Source organism: Corvus kubaryi, unplaced genomic scaffold (genome assembly GCF_017639235.1).
Source record: "Corvus kubaryi isolate FWS band 111438036 unplaced genomic scaffold, C.kubaryi_AGA036_p1.0 37264, whole genome shotgun sequence".
Classification (NCBI taxonomy): Eukaryota; Metazoa; Chordata; class Aves; order Passeriformes; family Corvidae; genus Corvus; species Corvus kubaryi.
The window spans coordinates 1,215,555-1,235,365 of NW_024581079.1; the positions used below are offsets into that span (position 1 = coordinate 1,215,555).

The 19,811-nt window shown below is 52.1% G+C and overlaps 2 protein-coding genes across 28 annotated transcripts in view; both read right to left on the minus strand.

Moving 5' to 3' along the window:
• Positions 1-836: 836 nt before the first annotated feature.
• On the minus strand, positions 837-12,548 carry LOC121662894 (ILK associated serine/threonine phosphatase). The gene is made up of 12 exons (XM_042024543.1): positions 12,444-12,548; positions 11,822-11,887; positions 11,367-11,423; positions 10,210-10,335; positions 9,205-9,331; positions 8,292-8,398; positions 7,727-7,820; positions 5,880-5,967; positions 4,512-4,633; positions 2,643-2,762; positions 1,289-1,370; positions 837-1,108 (listed from the first exon to the last, which is right to left on the minus strand). The coding sequence occupies exons 1-12, from the start codon at positions 12,484-12,486 to the stop codon at positions 968-970; spliced, it is 1,173 nt and encodes a 390-aa protein (XP_041880477.1). The 5' UTR covers positions 12,487-12,548; the 3' UTR covers positions 837-967.
• Positions 12,549-12,829: 281 nt separating this feature from the next.
• KIF1A (kinesin family member 1A) overlaps positions 12,830-19,811 on the minus strand; it is a 41,412-nt gene continuing 34,430 nt past the window's right edge. For all 27 annotated transcript variants that reach the window (XM_042024573.1, XM_042024557.1, XM_042024556.1 and 24 more), the window contains 11 exons: positions 19,452-19,566; positions 19,082-19,215; positions 18,877-18,938; positions 18,621-18,766; positions 18,156-18,368; positions 17,930-18,007; positions 17,506-17,630; positions 17,226-17,372; positions 16,917-17,109; positions 16,722-16,840; positions 12,830-15,630 (listed from right to left, as the gene is read on the minus strand). In XM_042024573.1, coding sequence (XP_041880507.1) covers positions 15,588-15,630; positions 16,722-16,840; positions 16,917-17,109; positions 17,226-17,372; positions 17,506-17,630; positions 17,930-18,007; positions 18,156-18,368; positions 18,621-18,766; positions 18,877-18,938; positions 19,082-19,215; positions 19,452-19,566 — 1,375 coding nt within the window. In that variant the 3' untranslated portion in view covers positions 12,830-15,587. The remainder of the gene's footprint in view (positions 15,631-16,721; positions 16,841-16,916; positions 17,110-17,225; positions 17,373-17,505; positions 17,631-17,929; positions 18,008-18,155; positions 18,369-18,620; positions 18,767-18,876; positions 18,939-19,081; positions 19,216-19,451; positions 19,567-19,811) is intronic.

A 19,811-nucleotide genomic window follows, 5' to 3' on the forward strand; every position in this document is an offset into this window, starting at 1 on the left:
CACAAACAGCAGGCACCACCACATCACCCTCGTCCACCTCCCCTGGGACTACAGCTGTGCCTCATCACAGCAAGGAGGTAACCACTGTGCAGACCCCTCAGCTCACCTCCCTCACTGCCTGCTCACACACAGGGTGGGAAATTGGAAACTTAAGTGCTTAGGTAGCCTGATCCATTTAGCTTTCATTCTGTCATTTGGTCTTAAGCCAAATTTTCTCTGGAAAACAGCACACTGACTGCAGCAACAGCTGGTAGAGACACTGAGACAGGATGAGATACCAGACACTTATTAGTACCTAAAACCTGAGATGCCTTCTCCTCAGATAGCACAGACAAGCATAGAGCCCGCCTGTAGCTCAGCTGCCTGGCAAGTCCATTTGGTGAAAACACTTTTTCCAAAAAACATCAGGAGCAAACTCCAGCCACTTTTTCCATACTAACACTGTGGTAAAACTCCAACATGTTCTGCCAGCACAGGGCAGGTATGCTGCTGCTCTGCAAGCACTGTTTGTGTCCCTCAGCTGCAGGCAACCTCACAGCCCAGCTTCAGAGTCAAAAGATTTCCTACCCAGTGTGAAGAGGACAGCCCATACCACATCCCAAGCTGGTGGCCTAGAGCACCTCACCGTCTGTATGGTACAGCCTTGTCCTGGAGCTCCCACTGAGTCCTGGAACTCTGGACTCTCCCAGAGTCTTGCACAAAACTCAAGGATATGGATAGCAGAACTGCCCCGTTTGAAACAGCTGGCAGAACTCATGCCCTCCGATGCCTCTTGCTAGCACCCCTGCCAAATGAATTTACTGCGATTGCCAAGACATTCAACCCTACTAGCTAAGTGAGCTAAACCTATTAGAAAAAAACCATCTTTATTTACACTGAAGAGGATCCAGCAGGACCCACCCTCCCCCAGCCACACGTGCATGCACACAGACCTCTCCCTTTCCTTACATCCACCACACCTCATCCCTCAGTGCTCTATCCGGACCACCATGACCGTGACGTTGTCAGCCGACCCTCGCTGCACTGCCTTGTTGGCCAGTCTGTTACAGGCAGCTTCGTATCGAGCATCTGCTTCCAGCTTCCCTTCTCTCATCTGGATATTCTTATCCTGTTGGGACAAAGAAATTTGATTGCTCCCAGCAAAGGCAGGCACACGCACATTGTATTTTCCAAGCATTGGGAAGCAAAACGAACACAGGCAACCTAGGGAGTAAGGGAGGATTCTCCAGCAGTCCATTTCATGCCCTCTGCACTGACAAACCCAGCCCCCACGCTGCCTTCTCCTCACCTCCAGGCAGGACACAATGAAGTTCACAGCTTCTTCTGGTGTAAACACTTTAAAGAGGCCATCACACGCTATCAGAATGAACCTGGAAATCAAGTGGAGACAGGTTCCAAGGCTGAATTTTTGGCTCCCCAGCTACAGCAAAATCCCTCCAATCTATTTTACGAACATCCATGCTCCGATCCAAAGGGAAGATGCCACAAAAGCTTGTCTGAAAATCCCTTTGAACTATGATTCATGGCAATTCTAAATACAGGCCAAAGAGCCAGGCAACTAATGTAAGACCTAGATCAGGACATCCTGGCAGTCCTACAACACTGTCAAGATCATATATAACATCCTGGTCAAATGCTCCATTGTTTCTCTAAGAACTGCTTCTTTCCTTTGAGTCCTTTCCATACATGTATTTTCCCTGTGAAGCAGCTAATGCAAGGAAATAGAGAAACATAGCTGAATCCCTCATGTACATCACTTAACATTTCTACACTCCTGAGGTATGTGGTAATTTAAATACACAAATTCAAAAGAAAAGCACGTGACACAACTGTGATCAGAAAACTCTGACACAAAATATTGCCACAAGCTTCAGAAGGTTGAGGAGATACAAAGCCCAAGGCAAGGACAGCATCCCCCTTTGGATGGGGGAGACAGCCTGCTGGGCACTCCCTGCCTGCACAGGGAACCGTATTAGCCAGGAGCCCTAACCAGAGTCACCAGGACAAGGAAAACTACAACCAACCTACAGAAGTGGTCAGCCTGCACATGCCTCTGAAGACATCATTTCAGTGCCTGATACTCAAGAGTATCTTTAGAAATATTTTAGTGGATCACTTGATATGGAACTCTAATCCCAGAAAAAGCAGCAGTACTGGGTTACACTCTCACCTCTGAGAGTCAGCAGGCTCACTGCAATTTGTCGTTGCCAATCATATCATGGAAAAGTACCTCAAATCTTCAAATATCAGAGCCGAATGCAAAAGTATTTATGGGCACTACAGCTGCTAGAAACAACTCTTGGACAGGATGGAGACCCAAGAACTCAAGCCTTAACTAACTGCTTGAACACTGGTGTGTGAACTTAATCAGAGCACAAAGGACATCTAAGGCTTGTGTATGCTATTGCTATGAGGCTGGTTCTTCCAAGAGGAGCCTTCACAGTATCCTGGCAGAGCAGCAGCATTATCCCACTGTTCTGATAAGGAACAGAAACAGAGAGACATCAGTAGTAAGAGCATCCTCTGGTTCTGGGGAGATCAATCTGAAGTGCCTTGGCTCTTGCAGCAGATCAAACAGGGTTGTGTGGTTTCTGCTGAGCAGAGGTGGAACAGACAACCCCCCATGCAAGGGCACACTTTACCTGTCATTGTGTGTGAGTTGGCAGCGTTTGATATCTGGCACAGAGATAACACCACAGCGTTTGTACTGGCCATCCCCAATGGAGCGGGAAACCTCCAGCACTCCCAGGACTCTTCCATCCCTGCACAAGGAAAGAAAGCACTGAGAGCCCTCCCCACACCTGTGTATCTCACTGCACTGCCTGATGGGGACACTTCGTGCATCCATCTGCCTACAGATAATGACCCACTTCCCCAGCAAGTTCAAATCTTCCCTTCAAAGGCTCCTTCCCTTTCTATACGTTTGTGTGAAGCACTGGGAAACAAGTGGTGAGGGGGAGGAGGAAAAGAAGTCAGGAGACTTCAAGGCTGTTTTCTATCACCCTGCCCTAACTCAAGTCTGGCTTAGCCTAGCAAACTGGGGAAATAAGAGCTATATGTGAGCTGAACTCCCAGTGGCATAGTTTGAATACAGAGATTATGTTTTGGCAAGATATCCAGCAAACTGCTCTTCACTAGAAGCACAGAGTGGCAGAGGCAAGAGGTCTGAGCCAGCAGCCCCTCCTGTGTCCTGTCTATCAGGACATCAACCCCTACAGAGTGGCTCAGCTGTGGGCAGTTCCCTGGAGTGAGAAACACGGCATGTTCAGCTCCTGATCACTTGGCCTTTTGTAACCACTGATTGCAGCAAGCAGTTCTGTGAAACCTAAGTTACATTACCCCTTAGGAAACAGCTCTGGTTTGTTAAGCTTTTCTAATTAACCAAGCTCCCTAGAGAAACAGCTTCCCACACTTCACCTTTCCAACAATCATCTTCCCAAAAAGGCTCTTCTGTGCCCTCTGGGAATACACAAAGCTCATTCATTGTAGTCCAAGCAGCCCCGCTTGAGATAAAAGCAAGAAGCAAGGCATGTCACAGAGAAGAGATCTGATGCTCACACACTTTGTGGCTTATCTCTTGGGCCCAAAATATTGAACTACAAGCAGTGGGAGAGGCTCCCAGGAAGTCAGGGACCAGTTCTGAAATGAGCTAACAGACACTGGGCCATCTCTTTGCCATGTGCAAAGAGAGATCGGTGCTATGCGTAAGTGCAGCATGTGCTCTCCAGAGATAAGGGGAACAAAGCACTCCAGACACAGCAGCATAACAGAACTGAGCCCACCCCTCTCCACCCTGGCTGCATTTTGCCTCCACAGGCATGAAGATACTTCACCTGCACTGAATCCTCTCTTTGTGAAGATGCCACTAGATCAAGAAACAGCCTTCAAAAAAGAGAGAACATAGCCAGGGAAATAAGACTCAGCTGTTGTGTTTGGCACCAGCTCTCCAAACAACCATGAACTCCTTTTTGCACAGGAACATTATGATAATCACATTTTGGCTCCAGAAAACTCCCTCCTATTGCAGACAGCCTCAGTGCATCAGCTAACCCCAGGGGAACAACACCAGCTGGAGGGCCTTTTGTGCTCCCTCAAACCATGCTCCCTCTCACATGACAGAGAGGGGAGTCATGCTGCAAGGAAATGAGTTCTGTTCAGCATCACAATGTGCAGAAAGCAGTTACTTCTTCAACAATCCAGTCCAGCTCTGTAGGTCAAAATCTGTAGGTCAAGCTTAAGCATGCCTATGCTGCCGTCCCATGGCCAGCCTTTCACATGGGTCCTGCCTTGGCCATTGTAAGGCTCTGTGAAACCAGCCCACATCAACCAACTCCAGTAACTGAACCCTTCCATGCCTCAGGCACCACTGTGCTTCCCACAGGCAGCGACAGATTCTCTCCAAGCTCTCAACTAGGATGCATACTGGGTTCAGGAAACTTCAAAACCTCAGTGCTCAGGCCCAAAATTAGGCTAGGGTTTAGATTAGCTCATTCACACCCTCAGGCACTTACCTGACGTTTCCCCCAGCTTTCTGTATCCGCATACGCTCCTCATACTGGGTGGGGTTATGCTCCTTACTGAGGCTTAAGGCTGTGTGCTTCTGACTCTCTTCATTGTAACGACACAGAATCGCCTGTGCTGACAAAAGACCATCATCAAACAACACCACACCACAGCAACCATTTCTTGAGAGAGAGCTCCAAATTGTAGTGAATGGTCCTTCCTACATCAGGCCAGTGACTGGTGGCCAGTGGTGTTTCTCAGGGCTCATCCCTAGGCAGGAGGTGCTGTTCAGGACTTCTATCAGTGATCTGGATGCAAGAGTTGAATGCACCATTACCAAGTTTGCTGACGATACCAAACTGGGAGTGCTGTGGACTCTCTGGAGGGACAAGAGGCCTTGCAGAGGGACCTGGATAGATGCACCATCAGGCAATTGCCAGTGGCACAGAATTACTAAATCCAAGTGCTGGATTCTGCGCCCAGGGTGGAGCAACGCCGAGCACAAGTGTAAGCTGGGAGAGGAGCAGCTGGGAGCAGCCCTGCTGAAAGGATCTGGGGGTGCTGGCTGGCAGCAGCTCAGTAGGAACCGTCGCCAGGAGGGCAAATGGCATCCTGGGGGCACTGGACACAGCGTGGCCAGCGGGTCAGGAGAGGGGATGGTCCGGCTGTGCCCAGCACTGGCACGGCCTCACCCACAGCGCTCCAGCGTTAAAGATGATGGGAAGGTGCTTGAGTGTGTCCAGGAGAGGAGAACCACGCTGGTGCTGGAAGGCGTGTCCTGGGAGGAGGCTGAGGGCTCTGGGTTTGTCTGGTTTGGAGAGAAGGAGGCTGAGGGACAGCCTTATCCCCCTCTGCAGCTTCCTGAGGAGGGGGCATGGAGAGGGAAGTGCTGATCTCACGGGAATGCTGATCTCAAAGCAGGGCCAGGGGAGGTTCAGGCCAGACATCAGGAAGTGTTTCTTTAAAGAGAAACTCTTTCTTTCTGTATAATCAAATACTGCACCAGGCTTCCTGGAGAGGTGGTTGATGCCCCAGACTGTCAGTGTCTAAGAGTCATTTGGGCAATGGTGTCACTTTAGGGCAGCCCTGCACTGGTCAGGCAGTTGGACCAGATGGTTGTCGGAGGTCCCTTCCAACTGAAATATCTGTTCCAGATACTGTGAAATATTTAGCACCAAAAGTGAGAGCTTTCACACCCCACTGTTTTACACTATGAGAGACAACACAGAAGTACTCTGTACCCACCCAAAACAAGATGCTTTGTAGGAACAGTTGAGTAGCTCCTGACAACTCAGACATCCCAAACAAACAAACCAAAGAAACCACACAGCTCTGGGCAGAATAAAGATGCCATCAGTGGTCTCCATTCTGCTTACCCGGCTGTCCCCAAGGTTGGCTATGTAGAGAATATTGTCGACAGCTAATACACAAGTAGCTGTGGAGCCATCCTTCCATGCTGGCTTCCTGAAGGGAATAAAAATGACATGACTAAAGGGGAAACACAACGCTTAAGAAGTTTAATTACAGAGTGCTCTTGGGGACTCAAAGAAGAGTCATGTGCCAACATACAGCAATCAGGTAGCACATGGCCACAGCAGCTGCCTGCAAGCAGCTCAGGTTGGTGATAAACAGCAAACTGGACAAGGACAGAGGAACTACAGACTACGGACTTCTGAATGCACAGCCAGTGCCCAGCCGGTGTAAGTACTGCCAACCACAGCTCCCACACCAACTCTTCCTCACACTCAGCTCCCAGGAAACCTCATATGTGAGCAGAACAGGCTCAGTCCTAATGGCTGCCCAACAGCTATAGCATCACAAGGCAAACAAGCACCCCACAATCCTGCTTCTTTTCAGCAAAAGGAAGGCACGGCCAACTCTGTAAGCAAAAAAGAAGGCATTTCTGCTGCATTTTCCTTCCTTTTTTCACAGTATCCCTGCCCCCTCCCCACCTCAGCAGCACCACCACTCACTCAGTCACTCTCCTCCTATTTCACTTCCTGTAGCTAAGCTTTTATCTCTAGAGCCCTACGTAAGATGAGAAGCATTTCTTAGATTACAGCTGCCAGACTAGTCCTCTCCACAAAAAAGCCTGGCTATGATGCCATTCTTCACTGAAACTAGCGTCGAGAAACTAATTTCTAGACACATTTCATCCGGTTTTTCCTTATTTTGAAGGTGTGGCTGAATGAACATGATTCATTTCAGCATCAATACAGCTATTGCTAGCAATCCTTTGTAGTGACTTTGTCATAAGTCATGTTTCTGACCAGAGGCTGGTTTGAGAAAGACACTATTGTGACAGACTCAAGAAAGCATCCTCCTTTTGCCTGGTCAAACTTGTTGCTCTGATTAGGCTTAAGAGACTGAGCCAGTTTGCAATTTGCTTAAAATTGAACATTTTCAGGAAATTGCAGAATCAAATGCATCAAAAGTCTCTCCATCTGTGATAGAGGTGTCACTGTGAAATAATAACAGTAAAAAACCAAGTCAAACACGTGTAAAGGATTGGTAACAAAGTGACTGTATTTGAAATGCAATCTACATCTTCCCTAGTCCACACAGTCGGTGTGTCAGCTCAGCAGAGACAGAGAGAAGGTCAGGGTGCTCGGCACTCCACACCCAGCTGCAAGGCAGGCTGGCATTTACCCCACAGAGGGACACTCTTCATCAACATCTCTGTTTTCTAAAGAGTTGAAGAAAGCAAGATTTAAACTTACATTGGGAGAGTTAGGTCTTTCAACACAGGGCATTAAAAGCTACCTCAGGGATGTGTTCCAGCCTGGCAAGCACAGCTCTAAAGAAAGCTTAGTGGCCCCCACAGATCCCCTCCTGCCACACTCTGATGCCATCAACAGAGAGATCCCACCTTAGGCAGTATGGGAAAAGTCCCTTCAGCAACATGGCAAGTCTTTAAAAGGAAGGCAAACAAGAGGCCCTGATGAGGACACAGGTGGCCCTTGGACCTGTTTTGCTTTCTTCCCTCATGAGGAACACTAATTTTAGTCTAAGGGATCCTACAGACCACTTACCATAGAGTAACACCAGAACATGGCACGACCTAGTTCTAGCAAGCACTCAGCTGGCAGAGTCACAGCCTGACACAGTGGAGCTGTGTGGAGTTTTGCCAAAGCACAGGCATGACACAAGGGAGGTTTCCTCTGCTCAGACCTCAGAGATGCACGCTAAGAAATATAAATGAACAGAAAGCATTAGCACTTACTGGCTGGATGCCTGCTTTAGAAACTCTTCATCTGTGTGTTTGAAGGTGTCCAAAAGGCATCTCTTCACAGTTTTCTCCACACTGGCTACCTCACCTGTCAGACAGAAAAAACAGCAACTAAGCTCCAAGTAAAACATATCCGATCTATCCTCGTCCGTCCCTTTGCTCATCCAACATTCAGTCAGGCAGTGCATCTCTTGGGACTCTGCAGAGCAGCTGGGGCACGTCCTGGCCTTACCCTACCAGAAACCTGGGCAGCAGTGTATGTGGAGAGTTTGTGACATGAACCTCTCTACCACAGGAGTATTTTCACACTTGAAGTGGCACTGCCAAAACTGGCAACAGCACATCTCACACTTGCTTAGCAAGTCACAATTGGCTCCTTGCCTCCTTGTGCCAAAAAGGCTTCCAGCCCTCTTCCCCAGAAGACAGAGCAGTCTTGCAAGGCCTCTGGGAATAAGGAATGAGTACTGTAGGACTACACCCAAACAGATCAGTTTCCCTATCCACTGCCAACACAGAAAAGGTGGTGGTTGTCCTACAGCCCTTGCTCCACTCCTCTCACCTTTAGGAAATTTCTTAATCAGGTTTTGGTGTAGATTCTGTGCTGCAAATTTTGAGGCTCGGACTCCCCCGTGGCCATCAAAAACAGCGAAGTATGAGACACGTGTGCTGTGAGGGAACAAAAAGTAGCAGAAAGAGGCTAAGAAAGGCCATCAGCCAGGGAATGGGATTGAGTACATTCTTCTCCTTAATACCCTGCCCAGTGTCAGCCAGACTGAAAATCCTGCACTCCTAGGTACAGAAGGTAGCAGGTCTCTGAGCACATCCATTCAGCATTTACATAGTTTACATGTTCCAGCACTGAGCTGAGAACTTTCTTGTAATTTTCCCCTCCTCAAGAAAATGAAGGGCTAAAGGGTTTACAGACCCCAATTTAGGATAAAAGCAGGTAATCATTTCACCTCAAGAACACTGCAACTCTCCAGCATTACAGGTATCAGTCTAGCCAATCCTACAGTACCTTCCATGCCTAAACTTGTCCCAACTATGCAAAAAGACTTGGATCTCTCGGCACACAAACCTCTTGGGACAGTACTAAAGCTAAATCCAGTATCAGGGTGATGCTTGAGAACATTCTTTTAATTTTACATACCCACTTACATTTGGATAACAAAGGATCAACATCCAGAGTTACTGGGCCTTCATGGTCCTTGTACAGTCAGTGACTGAATCCACTAAGCACCCCTCAAAGGGAGGGTTTTGTACACACAAGCCCTGTGAATTGCCTGGAAACACAGCTAGCTGATGATTCACCCCAGGTCTCCTAATAACAAGCCCAAACCATACACCACAATACAGGCAGACAAGAGCATCAGCTGTTCAAAGCAAAAAGGGTCATCTCCTGGGCTTAGCTGAAGCCAGCTGGAGCTCCCTCACCCCCATGATGGCTGTTCTGGCAGCTGGGGCCCACTTACATTTGGGAGGGCAGAGGCCGGCATTCCTCGGTGATATCGTTTAAGATGACATGTGCATCCTGCATGTCTTCCCTCTCACCTTTTCTCTCTGCCACATAACCCTTCAGTCCAAGAACGCCCACTGATCCTAAAGGAGAACAAAGCAGACACATGCATGCAAATCAAACTCCTCCATCTCTTCAGCTCAAGCTAAAAACCAGTAAGTTCTCAGCTTTCAGAGCCCTGTCCTGGCAATGCAGCCCTCATCCTGCAACACAACATCTAGCATCTGCTGGTGAACAGGATATATTTATTTTGTAACATGGGCTTTTATGTGTCCCCAAGGTCAGCAGCTCTAAAAGCAGCCTGCCCTCATTTTAGCAGGCAGCTGTAGCCAAGCAGGACTGCTGGGCATTGGCCAGGACTCTTTCTGAACAGGGGTGGGGAACAGGGTGGGCAGGGGAAGCATGTGGCACTGAAACTGCAGATTAAGTAAAGCACAGCTTTAAAGAGTGCACTAAGGACAGGAAATCCAGGTCTGATGTTCCCAGGACATGTCCTTTCCTTTGTACCCCTGAACACATCTTGCTCCCAAAGCTGTAACACAGCACACAGGCACTGAAGTCAAAGGCCCTGTATGTAACAAGCCCGTCTCTCCCCCTCTCTGGCTTCCTCAGCAGCCAGCAGAGAGATCTGTGGATGTGGCAAAAGAAAGTGGTGTGGACCTAGCCTTAGAGAGGTTCCACACCCAACCCCCTCTCAGCAGCACAAGCACTTATCCTGCCAGTGCTGAGGTGCCTGCTGCTCAGCTTCTGCTACTTCAGCAGGGACAGTAAGAAGGCCCAGGAGATGGATAGAGCCAGGAAGCTCGAGGGGCTTCCACAGACCCCTGCAGCAGTTTGTTTCCTACAAGAGGCTGAAAAGGCAAGCAGACTGAAGAACCAAAGCTTAGCTTTGTTCTGGACTTACTCAGCCCAACGCCAAAAGTACAAATTGAGTACATTTGTTTTCAAACTGTCTGAAAACCTTTACAAACTTTCTTTTCCACAAGTTCTTCCCTGCCATTCTTCTCTTCCTCCTCCTCCAAGGATTTTCTCTTCTGCCCTTTCTCTTGGCTTCCTGCTGATGAGATTTGCTTAGTAGCACTGGAGGCTGAAAGAAAGCAAAAATGCAGGTGGCTCAAGTGTTCCAGCACTGTTTTACTTGCATAAATTCAGCAGCAGGTCCTTTTATAGCAAAGCACACTTACACAGCATTAAGTGCCCAGAGTTATTACTGCAAAAGACACCTTAACCAACCACAAATGCACACACACAGCTTCCCTCAGCACATACAACCCCTGGCACACATCACTGCCCAACCAGCGAGTGCTGATTTCACCACTTCATGCTGTGTGACTCCACCTCAGGCACAGGACAGCTATGTTTGGCTGGCAGGCTGCTGATTCTCCCCAACAACCCACAGGTTTTATTTCTTAGCTACCAGGCTTTTTTTTTTTTTTCCCCCAGTTTAATTGCTCAGGAATTGAATGTTACAGGATGGAACATTTCTAGATTATTATTATTATTTTCCTCTATGATCTCTGCCTACAACAATGCAAAGAAACTTGTTTTATTACTCTGAATGTGCATTTTTTTTAGAGGGTTCAGAAGAAGACTACAAATTACAGTTAGCAAGCAAAACCTGACATCAGAACTCTGGCTTTTTCCTTCTGGAGATTTAGTCTCATGTGGGTATAGTGAATTATCTCACCTCCTGCCAGGTGACAGCAAACACATGGCTGCATGCAGAAAGCCTTGCCAGAGCAGCAGTCTGGGTTTGAAGCCATTTTCAGCAAGGACAAGGAGGCAGCCTCTGCCTACAGCAGAAAAGCAGCCAGGGCAGTGGCTGCACCAGGGCACATGCATACTCTCCCTCCCAAAGCAGGAAGCTTTCAGACAGAGAACAGGGCTCCCCAAAAGACAGGAATGTACTTCTGGGAACAGGCCTAATTTTACTTTTTAAGATTCAGAATCCTGATTTAAACAATTGGGGCACAAATTGCCACAAGAAGTGTCAGCCAATGTGGACTGCAAAGATAAGCACCAGGTTAACTTGCTACATGTCCAGCACAACAGGCTGCATCCTGGGCTTTCCTGAGAGAGGTGGCTCAGAAGAGGCTAATGAGTGGCACAGCTCCTTACCTGGGTCACTGCTGCTGGCTGGTGGGAGACCATCGAAGAGCAAAGAGCCTTCTTTCCCTGGAGCACAAGAAAAAGACAAAAATAACTAAATACCTTTGTTCCTTTCAGGGAATAATGCTTTGCCTAGGTCTCTCCTGAGGTGAAGAAATTATGAAAGTTTATCAACGAGAGACAAATTTCTACTTCTGTTACTCGTCGGCCAAATCTAGGCTTTGCATTTGTTCAGGGAACATTTTTACAGAACATTTTATAGAATATATGTGGAACATCTGTAACACCCTGGTTATAAAAAACCAAACAGGATGCATGCAGCTGGTCTGCACACCAGTACCGATAACCCCACTGTCTTTATTCTGTCTAACAAAGAACAGGATTTACACAAACTTCATCTGAAAGAGATGCTGATGCAGAAAACATGGAAAACCAAACTAATGGCAGGAACAGAGCACCCATACCTGAGTCAGCACTGCTGGATGGTGGGAGATCATCAAACAGCAGAGGCCCTTTCTGGGCATCTTTCCCTGCAAGGCACCAGGGCAGAGTAAGGAACCAGTACAGGCACTCCTGGGGAGAGTTGGTCTGAAAGGACTGTCCCCAAGCCAGCACAGGTGTGGTAAACCAGGAGAGCCTTACTTCCATCTCTAATTTTAGCAGCTACTACACAAGCAAAATAACCACCTGCCTGGGGCTGAGGTGAACTTTTATCTTGAGGACAGGTTTTTGGGGCTTTCTGCTAGCAATCCACTAAGCTCGCATTAACACCCCTCAGCAGCACAGCGAGGGGAAAGGCTCCAACACGGTCTAAACCGCAGCGGATGGAGTCCCGGAGGAAAAGAAAACCACGAACCCCACCAAGCCCGGCAATTTCCCAAGAGATTTTTAACCCGTCCCCTCACCCTCCCCCTTGCCCCTCAGGCTCCCTGTAGCGGCGGCCTGGCTGTGCGCGGAGCCACGCTGCCCAGGCCGAGCTGCAGCAGGCCCAGCGGGGCCCGCAGCCTGCCAGGCCGAGCCCAGCTGAGGCGACGGGCCGAGGCCGGGCAGGCCCGAAGGACAGGCCCGAACGGGTCGCAGCCTCACCCGCGGCGGCGCCGGGCTCGGGCAGATCCCCGAACAGATCCATCGCCGCCGCCGCTCCCGCCCGCCCCGGCGCCGGGCCGCCAACGCCAGCCCGAGCCAACCCGCACCCGCGGAGGGCCGGAAACGGGCCCGCAGCTCGGCGGCGGCAGCGGAAGGACCGCGCTGGCCCCGCCCCCAGGGGCGCGGCAACGGCCTCTCCGCCAATCGCAAGCGGGGCTGCGCTGCCAATCAGCGCCGCCGCCCCGCCCCTTGCCCCGCCGGCGTGAACAGGCCCGCGAGGGGGCGCACCCTCAGTGGGGGTGGGCGCTGCCCGCCCTCAGCTCTCCTCCCGCCGGCCTCGCTGCTGCCACCCACCGGCCCCGGAGAGGACGCTCAGCGCACGGGAGTTGCGTTAAATGCGACATTTATTTCAGAACCGAACAAGCCTCACGTACGCACGGACGGCCAGGACCCGCAGTACTGCCCCCTGGCACACGGCAGGGAGCGCCGGCGGGAACCGGAGAGCGGGGAGTGCGGCCTCCCTCCTCCTCTGGCCCCAGCCTGCCCGCCGATGCCCGCCTGCCTTCCGTGCCACCCGCTGCCCTGTGGAATTTCCCTTCCGGTTGGGCTTATAGTCGTGCTTAAACCTCCGGTTTGCATTCCTTGCCGAGGGAATGGGTGCCAGGGCCATGACGAGGAGCGCGGTGCCGGCCAGAGCGCTGCTGGTAAGATGGCAAGGATGGCCCGTGTGCCACATCCAGTGGGCAGCTCTGTCTCCCTCGGCCCCGACCTCCAGCCGAGCCGTCTGCACTGCAGGTTTGCTGGCCTCAGGCATGGCTCGGCTTTGGCTGGAGGATGCCGTTCAGCGGGCTGCGTCTTGTCTGTGGCACAGGTAGCACCACACAGCCCTGGCCAGTGAACCTGTGTCTGGTCCCTGACAGACACTGGTCCCGTCTCTGCCAGAAGCTGCCTCCATTCTGGAAGAGCCTCTCCTCAGGTACCCCCTGTTTCTCCACCCTTAGCCCCTTACATTGAAATTTAGGATGGTACCAACTAGTCCTTGCCAAGACCATGGGAGCCAGGATGTTGCAGCCTGGGCCCCTGCATTGCCCCAGCTCAGCCTCTCTCTGCCTCCAGGCTGGCACTCTTCATCCAGAAAGGGCACAAGTCTCCCTCCAGGTCTAAAAAGGATCACAGAGAGGAAAATAGCCCAGTTTGTTGGGGAGCTTGTCCTGGGCAGGGGAGCTGGGCTGAGAGGAGCAGCCCCACTGCAGCTTTGGGCTGTAGTAATGGAGTAAGATGCCCAAGGAGCTGTGGTGAGGCCAGGCAGAACCGGCATGTGCTCAAGAAGAATCCCCAAACTCTTTCTGTGACCTGAAACCCAAGCTAAAGGGTGCCTGATATGCAGCAAGGGGGCCAGTGCAAGCCTCTACTCATCTGCCATGTCCCTACCTATCCGTGCCCCCCACAATACGAGTATAACGAGAAGACAGCACCACGTCCCACACACACACACACACACACACACACACACACCCCACAGACAGTGCAGGGAGGTGCGGCAGAGCCAAGGCGCAGCCGTGCTGGACAAGAGACAGCAGAGCTGGGGGGTGCCTGGGAGATGCACGGAGGAAGATGCTCAGCTTCCAACGCAGAGCTGTGCCAGATGCTGCTGGCCACTTGGGAAGCCCTGAACAAAAACATCTAACCATGGGTGAGAGATGGGAGAAGAGAGAGAGCTGCTGCTGGAGGAGGTGGGAAGCAGTGATGGCTGGAGGAGAAGGTCTTTTCAGCAAAAACACCTGCGATGTGGGAAGCCCCCAGATTAACATGCTGATGGAGGCAGGGTGGGGGGAGGTGGGTGCTTGCTTCTGCAGCAGAGGAAGAGTGAGAGAACACCAGCTATAACAGAAAAAAGAAGCCCCATCCCCACCCTGACACCCTTTGATCTGCTTTGAGTCTGTCATCCTGCTGGGAGAAGGGATGTGCAAGCCCTTTTGGAAGAGGGCAAGAAGAATCCTGTAGGGTGGGATGGTCACTCCTAGTCGTGGCCTCTAGGGAATTTTCCCATTCCACCTGAACCTCCACACTCCCTGCAGGGTTGGAATCCTTGGCATCCTGCCCTAAGAGTGGGAAATCCCTTTGGATGAGACACCTGGGGGCCTCAGGCCGGGATACTAGAGGTGGCCCACGCGCTTTTGGTTGGAAAGGGTAGCCCAGCACGGGGTGACAGACAGAGCCATCCCCAGAGCTTTCCTTTTCCCTCCAGTAGGACCAAGCTCCAAAGTGCAGTCACCCATCTGCAGGGACATGAGTGCCCTGGCCAGCTGAGACTGTGGGCTCTTCCCTTCCAGAGGTAGATGGGACAGGTAGGAATTGCCTTCTTTGGGAAGACATGGTGGGCTGTCTGGCCACCGCTCAGGGGAGAAGTAGTGTAAGCTGTAGGGGAAGGCAAAGCAAATGTTTGGGGAAGGGCAGAGAGTGAGGGTGAGAGCTGTGCTGCTGCCAGGCACAAGCCAGTGATGTCCCAGGGAAGGCATCTCTGGAACCCCAGCCCAACACCAAGGCTCTCCCCTGCCTGGGGGAGGCATTGGCTGGGGGCCAGGACTCAACTTAGGGGATTTTTGTGATGTAAATAGAAATAAATACTTTATAAATATAATCTTAAAGTACTGACACCTGATCTTACTCTGCTGTCTCTTGCAGAAACATCAGTAAATTAGGGAAACCCCACATCTAAATCACCACTTTCCCTTCGCCTGAGGGCAATTCCTCCTGCTCTCCCAGCTCTGAGCTTTGCTGCATTCCCATCTCTCTAGATCAAAGACCAGCTTTTAGCCAAAACCACCCTTCTCACTCCCTCCCCTCTGATAGGGACCTTTTTTTGAGCATTAGATGGTGTGATATGAAGGTCACCCATGGGGGGACAGGCAGAAGATGGCACGTGCACAAGGAATCCTGCCCAGGCGGGTCCAGGCTTTTGCAGCTACAAAGAGAAGTGAGTTTCCCCTGTGAAGCTGTGAATCAAGACAGATCCTTCCATGGAGCAGAGAGCTGGGGCAGCAGATGGTGTGAAAGATCAGATATTAACATGGGGAGTCTTCAGACAGAATCAGCTATCTTGATCCTGTTGGCAGACGGATGAGGTGGAGGGTGTTTTTCAGGTTAGATTCTCATCTGGGCTGTTCTCCTTCTGGACAGCTTGGATCTGGTTTGGAAAACAAGGGACAAAAAGTGTTAAGAGATGTGGACAATGAGAGGTTTGAACTCCCAGGTTCAATGTCCTACCTCCACGCTGACACTTGAATCCAGACAGCTGGAAGGACATAGAATTAAAGTCTCTTTAGCCAGAGTACACACATTTCTGTGCATTTACTCCTATTCCCCTAGTCCTGCCACTTGAGATGATCTCAAGAACTCCATGAGATGGTCTTGTTGAGGAATTAATACGTTCAGTGCAGGTAGCTTGGTGTGCAGCTGCAATTTCAGCTGCAGGGGTGGGAGCCTGAGGCAAGAGTCCGTGAACTGCCGATCGTTTGCATAACAAAGGACACAGGGACCTGCGGGACAGCCAGGTGAGGAACAGCAGGAGACACAGCAGGAGCCGAGGAATCCAGAGGAACCCAGACCTTGGTGCCCTTAGACTACGAGGGTATAAAAGCCCAGGGCTTCCTTTGTTCGGGGCCCCTTCTCCGAGGCACCCAGCTGCAGCTGTTATTTTGTTACTGCACCGCGACTGAATTTTTTTAAGGATAGAGACATCTGAGACTCTGCTGTGGGAAACCCGTGACTGAGCCAGTTAGGAAACCTCGACTGACTCTGTGAGTGTGGTGAGTCTAGGAAATCAAGCAAGGCCCCTGTCGGCTCACTGGAACCACCTGCTGTGAAGGGGCCTCAGTCCCAGCTCAGGTGGGGCATGTGTGACTTCCAGAGTGGCTCCCGGATGGTCAGACAGGAACGTTTCCTTAACATTCTCAAAAACTCTGTGAGATGGTCTCAAGAACAGTGACAGGCCAGTGTCCCTGCCACCAGGCATGGATGTTGCTTTGAGCTCAGCACAACAACACCTCTGTACCACTTGGAATCTGGCCGTAGACTGAAGCATTTAAATGTGGATGAGCTGAATTCAAAATTAGTGTGGTCCAAGTTTTGCCAGCTGAGAGCCTGTCCAGGCACAGCTCTGCACAGGAGATGCTCCCCACACCTGGCTGGGGGCTGCAGCAGGGAAAGCACTGGGATCCTGCAGCCCCCCCAGCAATGGCTTCTCTGCATCCCCCTTCCCCCAGCTGCCCCTGGTACCTTATGGATCCAGCCAGGAGAGGGTTGAAAGCGTAGAGCCAGTCGTGCATGTCTTTGTCACTGCTTGCCTGCAGCAGGATGCCCCGGTGCTCTGTGCACACCGCAAATGTGTTCGGGGTCTGCTAGGGGAGAGCCAGAGCTTAGTCCTTCACTCAGTGGGGGTGTGTGGAGTGGAGCTGGCTCCCAGTACCCTACCTTGAGCATGGCCTGCTGGTCCTCACTGTACTCCACTTGGGCCTTGGAGAGGTTGAGTATGGCCCTCTCGACTGCATCCTTGTCCGAATTGTAGATGTAGACATATGGACGCCGGACCACCACGAAGCGTTTTACCCATCCGTTGGTGTGAGGCTCCAGGAAGTGCAGGTAGCCCTTTTTGGAGACGATGGGACTGCAGAAGGGACCAAGGTAAGGGGTGGGATACAGACCATGAGGAGGTGGCAATGGTAGGGGATGGACGCCCTGCCCATAGGTGCTCCCCTTGCTGGCTGCCCCAGTTGCTCCTACCTGACTCGAATCTCCTGGATGTCGGGCACCAGCAAACGCTGGGGCTCCTTCTCCTCCTCAGGCCGGCGGGCTGGGGACTTCTTCTGCTCTCCTTCTACCACAGGCTCCAGGTCAGGGCTCTCTGCCCTGGAGGAGACCTGGGGAGGTCTGGGGAAGGAGGAGAGGATGGAATGTAGGAAGAGTGATGGCTAGGGAACATCCACAGACAAGGACCATGTACCAGTGATACAGCTGCTCTGCTTGGGATATGTCACCAGAACCTCCCAGCCAGCTTCTTTACCTGACCTCCATGGCATTGTAACATCCTTCCACCAGTGATGGGCAGGTTGAGGAGGGGGTGAGAGTGGTGACCCCAAGAGCTGGCATGGAGGGGTCTCTCATCAAGGTCACGGACATTTCAGACAGCTGTGGAGGAATGGAGGTGTGGACTAGAGTTTCTGCACAAAGCCAGGCACATGCAAAGGACCAGGCTCCTGCTCATACAGGGAGAGGCAAGACCCTGGGCTGGCAGGGTCCTCTCCTGTCACAGTCCTGAGAGCCACCAGTTCTGGGAAAAACCTGAGCAAGCAGAGGGAGCAGACACCCCAGAGGATGCATGACTTGTGCCATAGTGCCCATCTGGCCTCCACCCAGCCATTCCCTTGCCAGCCACACATCCCTCCTTGGCCCCACCAGCCCAGCAGAGCCTGGGGCAGCAGTAGTACCTTGCTCTCGCTGGCGCTAATGCAGACGTGGCTGTGGCTGTACTCCCTGTTGAAGGTGTGCGTGAGCAGGCGCAAGCACTGCAGAGAGAGGAGGAGGACAGTGGGGCATGGGGCACATTCCACCTCCCACTCTTCTTGGGCTTTCTCGTGCCACAACCCCTAGCCACCCTGTGGAAGCCACTTCCTGGCTTCATCCCCGCAAGCTGGGGATGCTGCAGGATGCTACCTTCACAGCCAGCTCCTTCTGCCTCTCGCTGGGGGTCTCAGGGGGAGAGGTGCGGCCTTCAGGTGCCCCGTCGGCAGAGAGTGGGGAGGAGATGCAGGAGGTGCTTCGGGACTCAGAATCCTCACTGGAGCAAGGCGACAGGGTCTCCATGCCCAGGCGCTGGGTCGTCTCCAGCTTCTCTCGCAGTAACAGGTAGTGTCTTGTCTTCTCCACCTGGGCACAGGCACCCAGGCTCAGGGGTGGTCCTTTCCCCCATCCCCTGGCCCCCTTAACTCCATTTATTCATTAGCTTTGGATCTGCTGGGACCTGGCTAGCAGTGATGCACAGGAGTATTGGCAGTACAGCCCCATTCATGCCTCCTCCCACAACCAGGACAGCTGTGACATGCAGGGTGGGGAATCTCCCCAGCACCAGCAGAGCTGTGAATTGCACTATTTCAGCCCGTTTCTAGCCCAGACTCTCACTTCTTGCAGGAGGCTCAGTTTCTCCAGCTCCCACTGATGGTCAAGGATGAGGCTGTCACTGCGGGGCCGCCAGCCAGCCAGGTTCTCCTCTCCCCGGACGTAGGCTACAGAGGTGTCCAGCACACGCCGGCGCCTTCTCTGCATGCCTGTGGGCACAGACACACAGCTGGGGGGACAGACGCACGGCCCCTAACCCAAAGGCCTGGCTGTGCCTCCCTGCCCCAGCTGAATACCCGGGCAGAGGCATGGCACCCACCTGGGCTGCCGGCATCAGCCACACGGCAGAGGCTGAGCTCATAGACTCCTGTCACACGGTTGCTGTGAGCAAAGAGAGATGAGGCATTATTGGCTTTGCCCCATCCCCACACCCCAGTTTTTTCACCCAGGCTGCTGGGATGCCCTGGAAAAGCCCCACTCCCTAGGTGATGGCTCTCCTCTCCCCAACAGGGGCATCCTGGTACCTCTCAGAAGCCCGCAGGCTGCCGCTGCCAAAAAGATTGCGGATGGAGCGTGAGGCAGGAAGCTTGGCATCCCGGGAGTAGAAAACCATGCAGAAGTCTTTGGTGATGACGGCAGGCTGAGTGCAGTTCTCCATCTGCAGTCGGGCAGAGGGAGGCATCAGGGGTGCTGCAGAGTGGCAGCCCAGCAGATCTCTCCCACCCCCGTGCCCAGCAGGTTTCAGTTCCAGGGTCCCACATGGCCCCCAAGCACCAAGTTGAACCCTGCACCCCATAAGCACTAGCTAAGGAAGGGCTCACGCTGGCTGCACCCCAACAGCTGGGGAAATACCCGACTTTGTTGATGTATAGTGACCCCAGCCAAGGTCCTTGCCTCGATGTAAGCTGACAGGGTGATGTAGATCTTCTCCCGGTAAGGGGTAACACGGTTGAGCAGCAGTGAGTTGTGCATGGAGCTATCCCACGCCGCCTCAAACTGGTAGAAAGTCCTGCCAAAAAAACCAGCAGGGCCAGTAAAACAACCTCCCTGGAACCCCTGGCAGGCGAGCAAGGAGGTGCCATTGTCCCCCCCACAGCGCTGCAGCAGGCCTGCAAGGACACACAGACATGCATGCGCAGTGGGGACAGATGGGGACAGCCACTCCAGAGGACACAGGCTCAAGGCAAAGGGCACAAGGCATGGTGGGAGGAGGACACGGCACCCTTGAAATGGCCAATGGACCAGGGTTTTGGG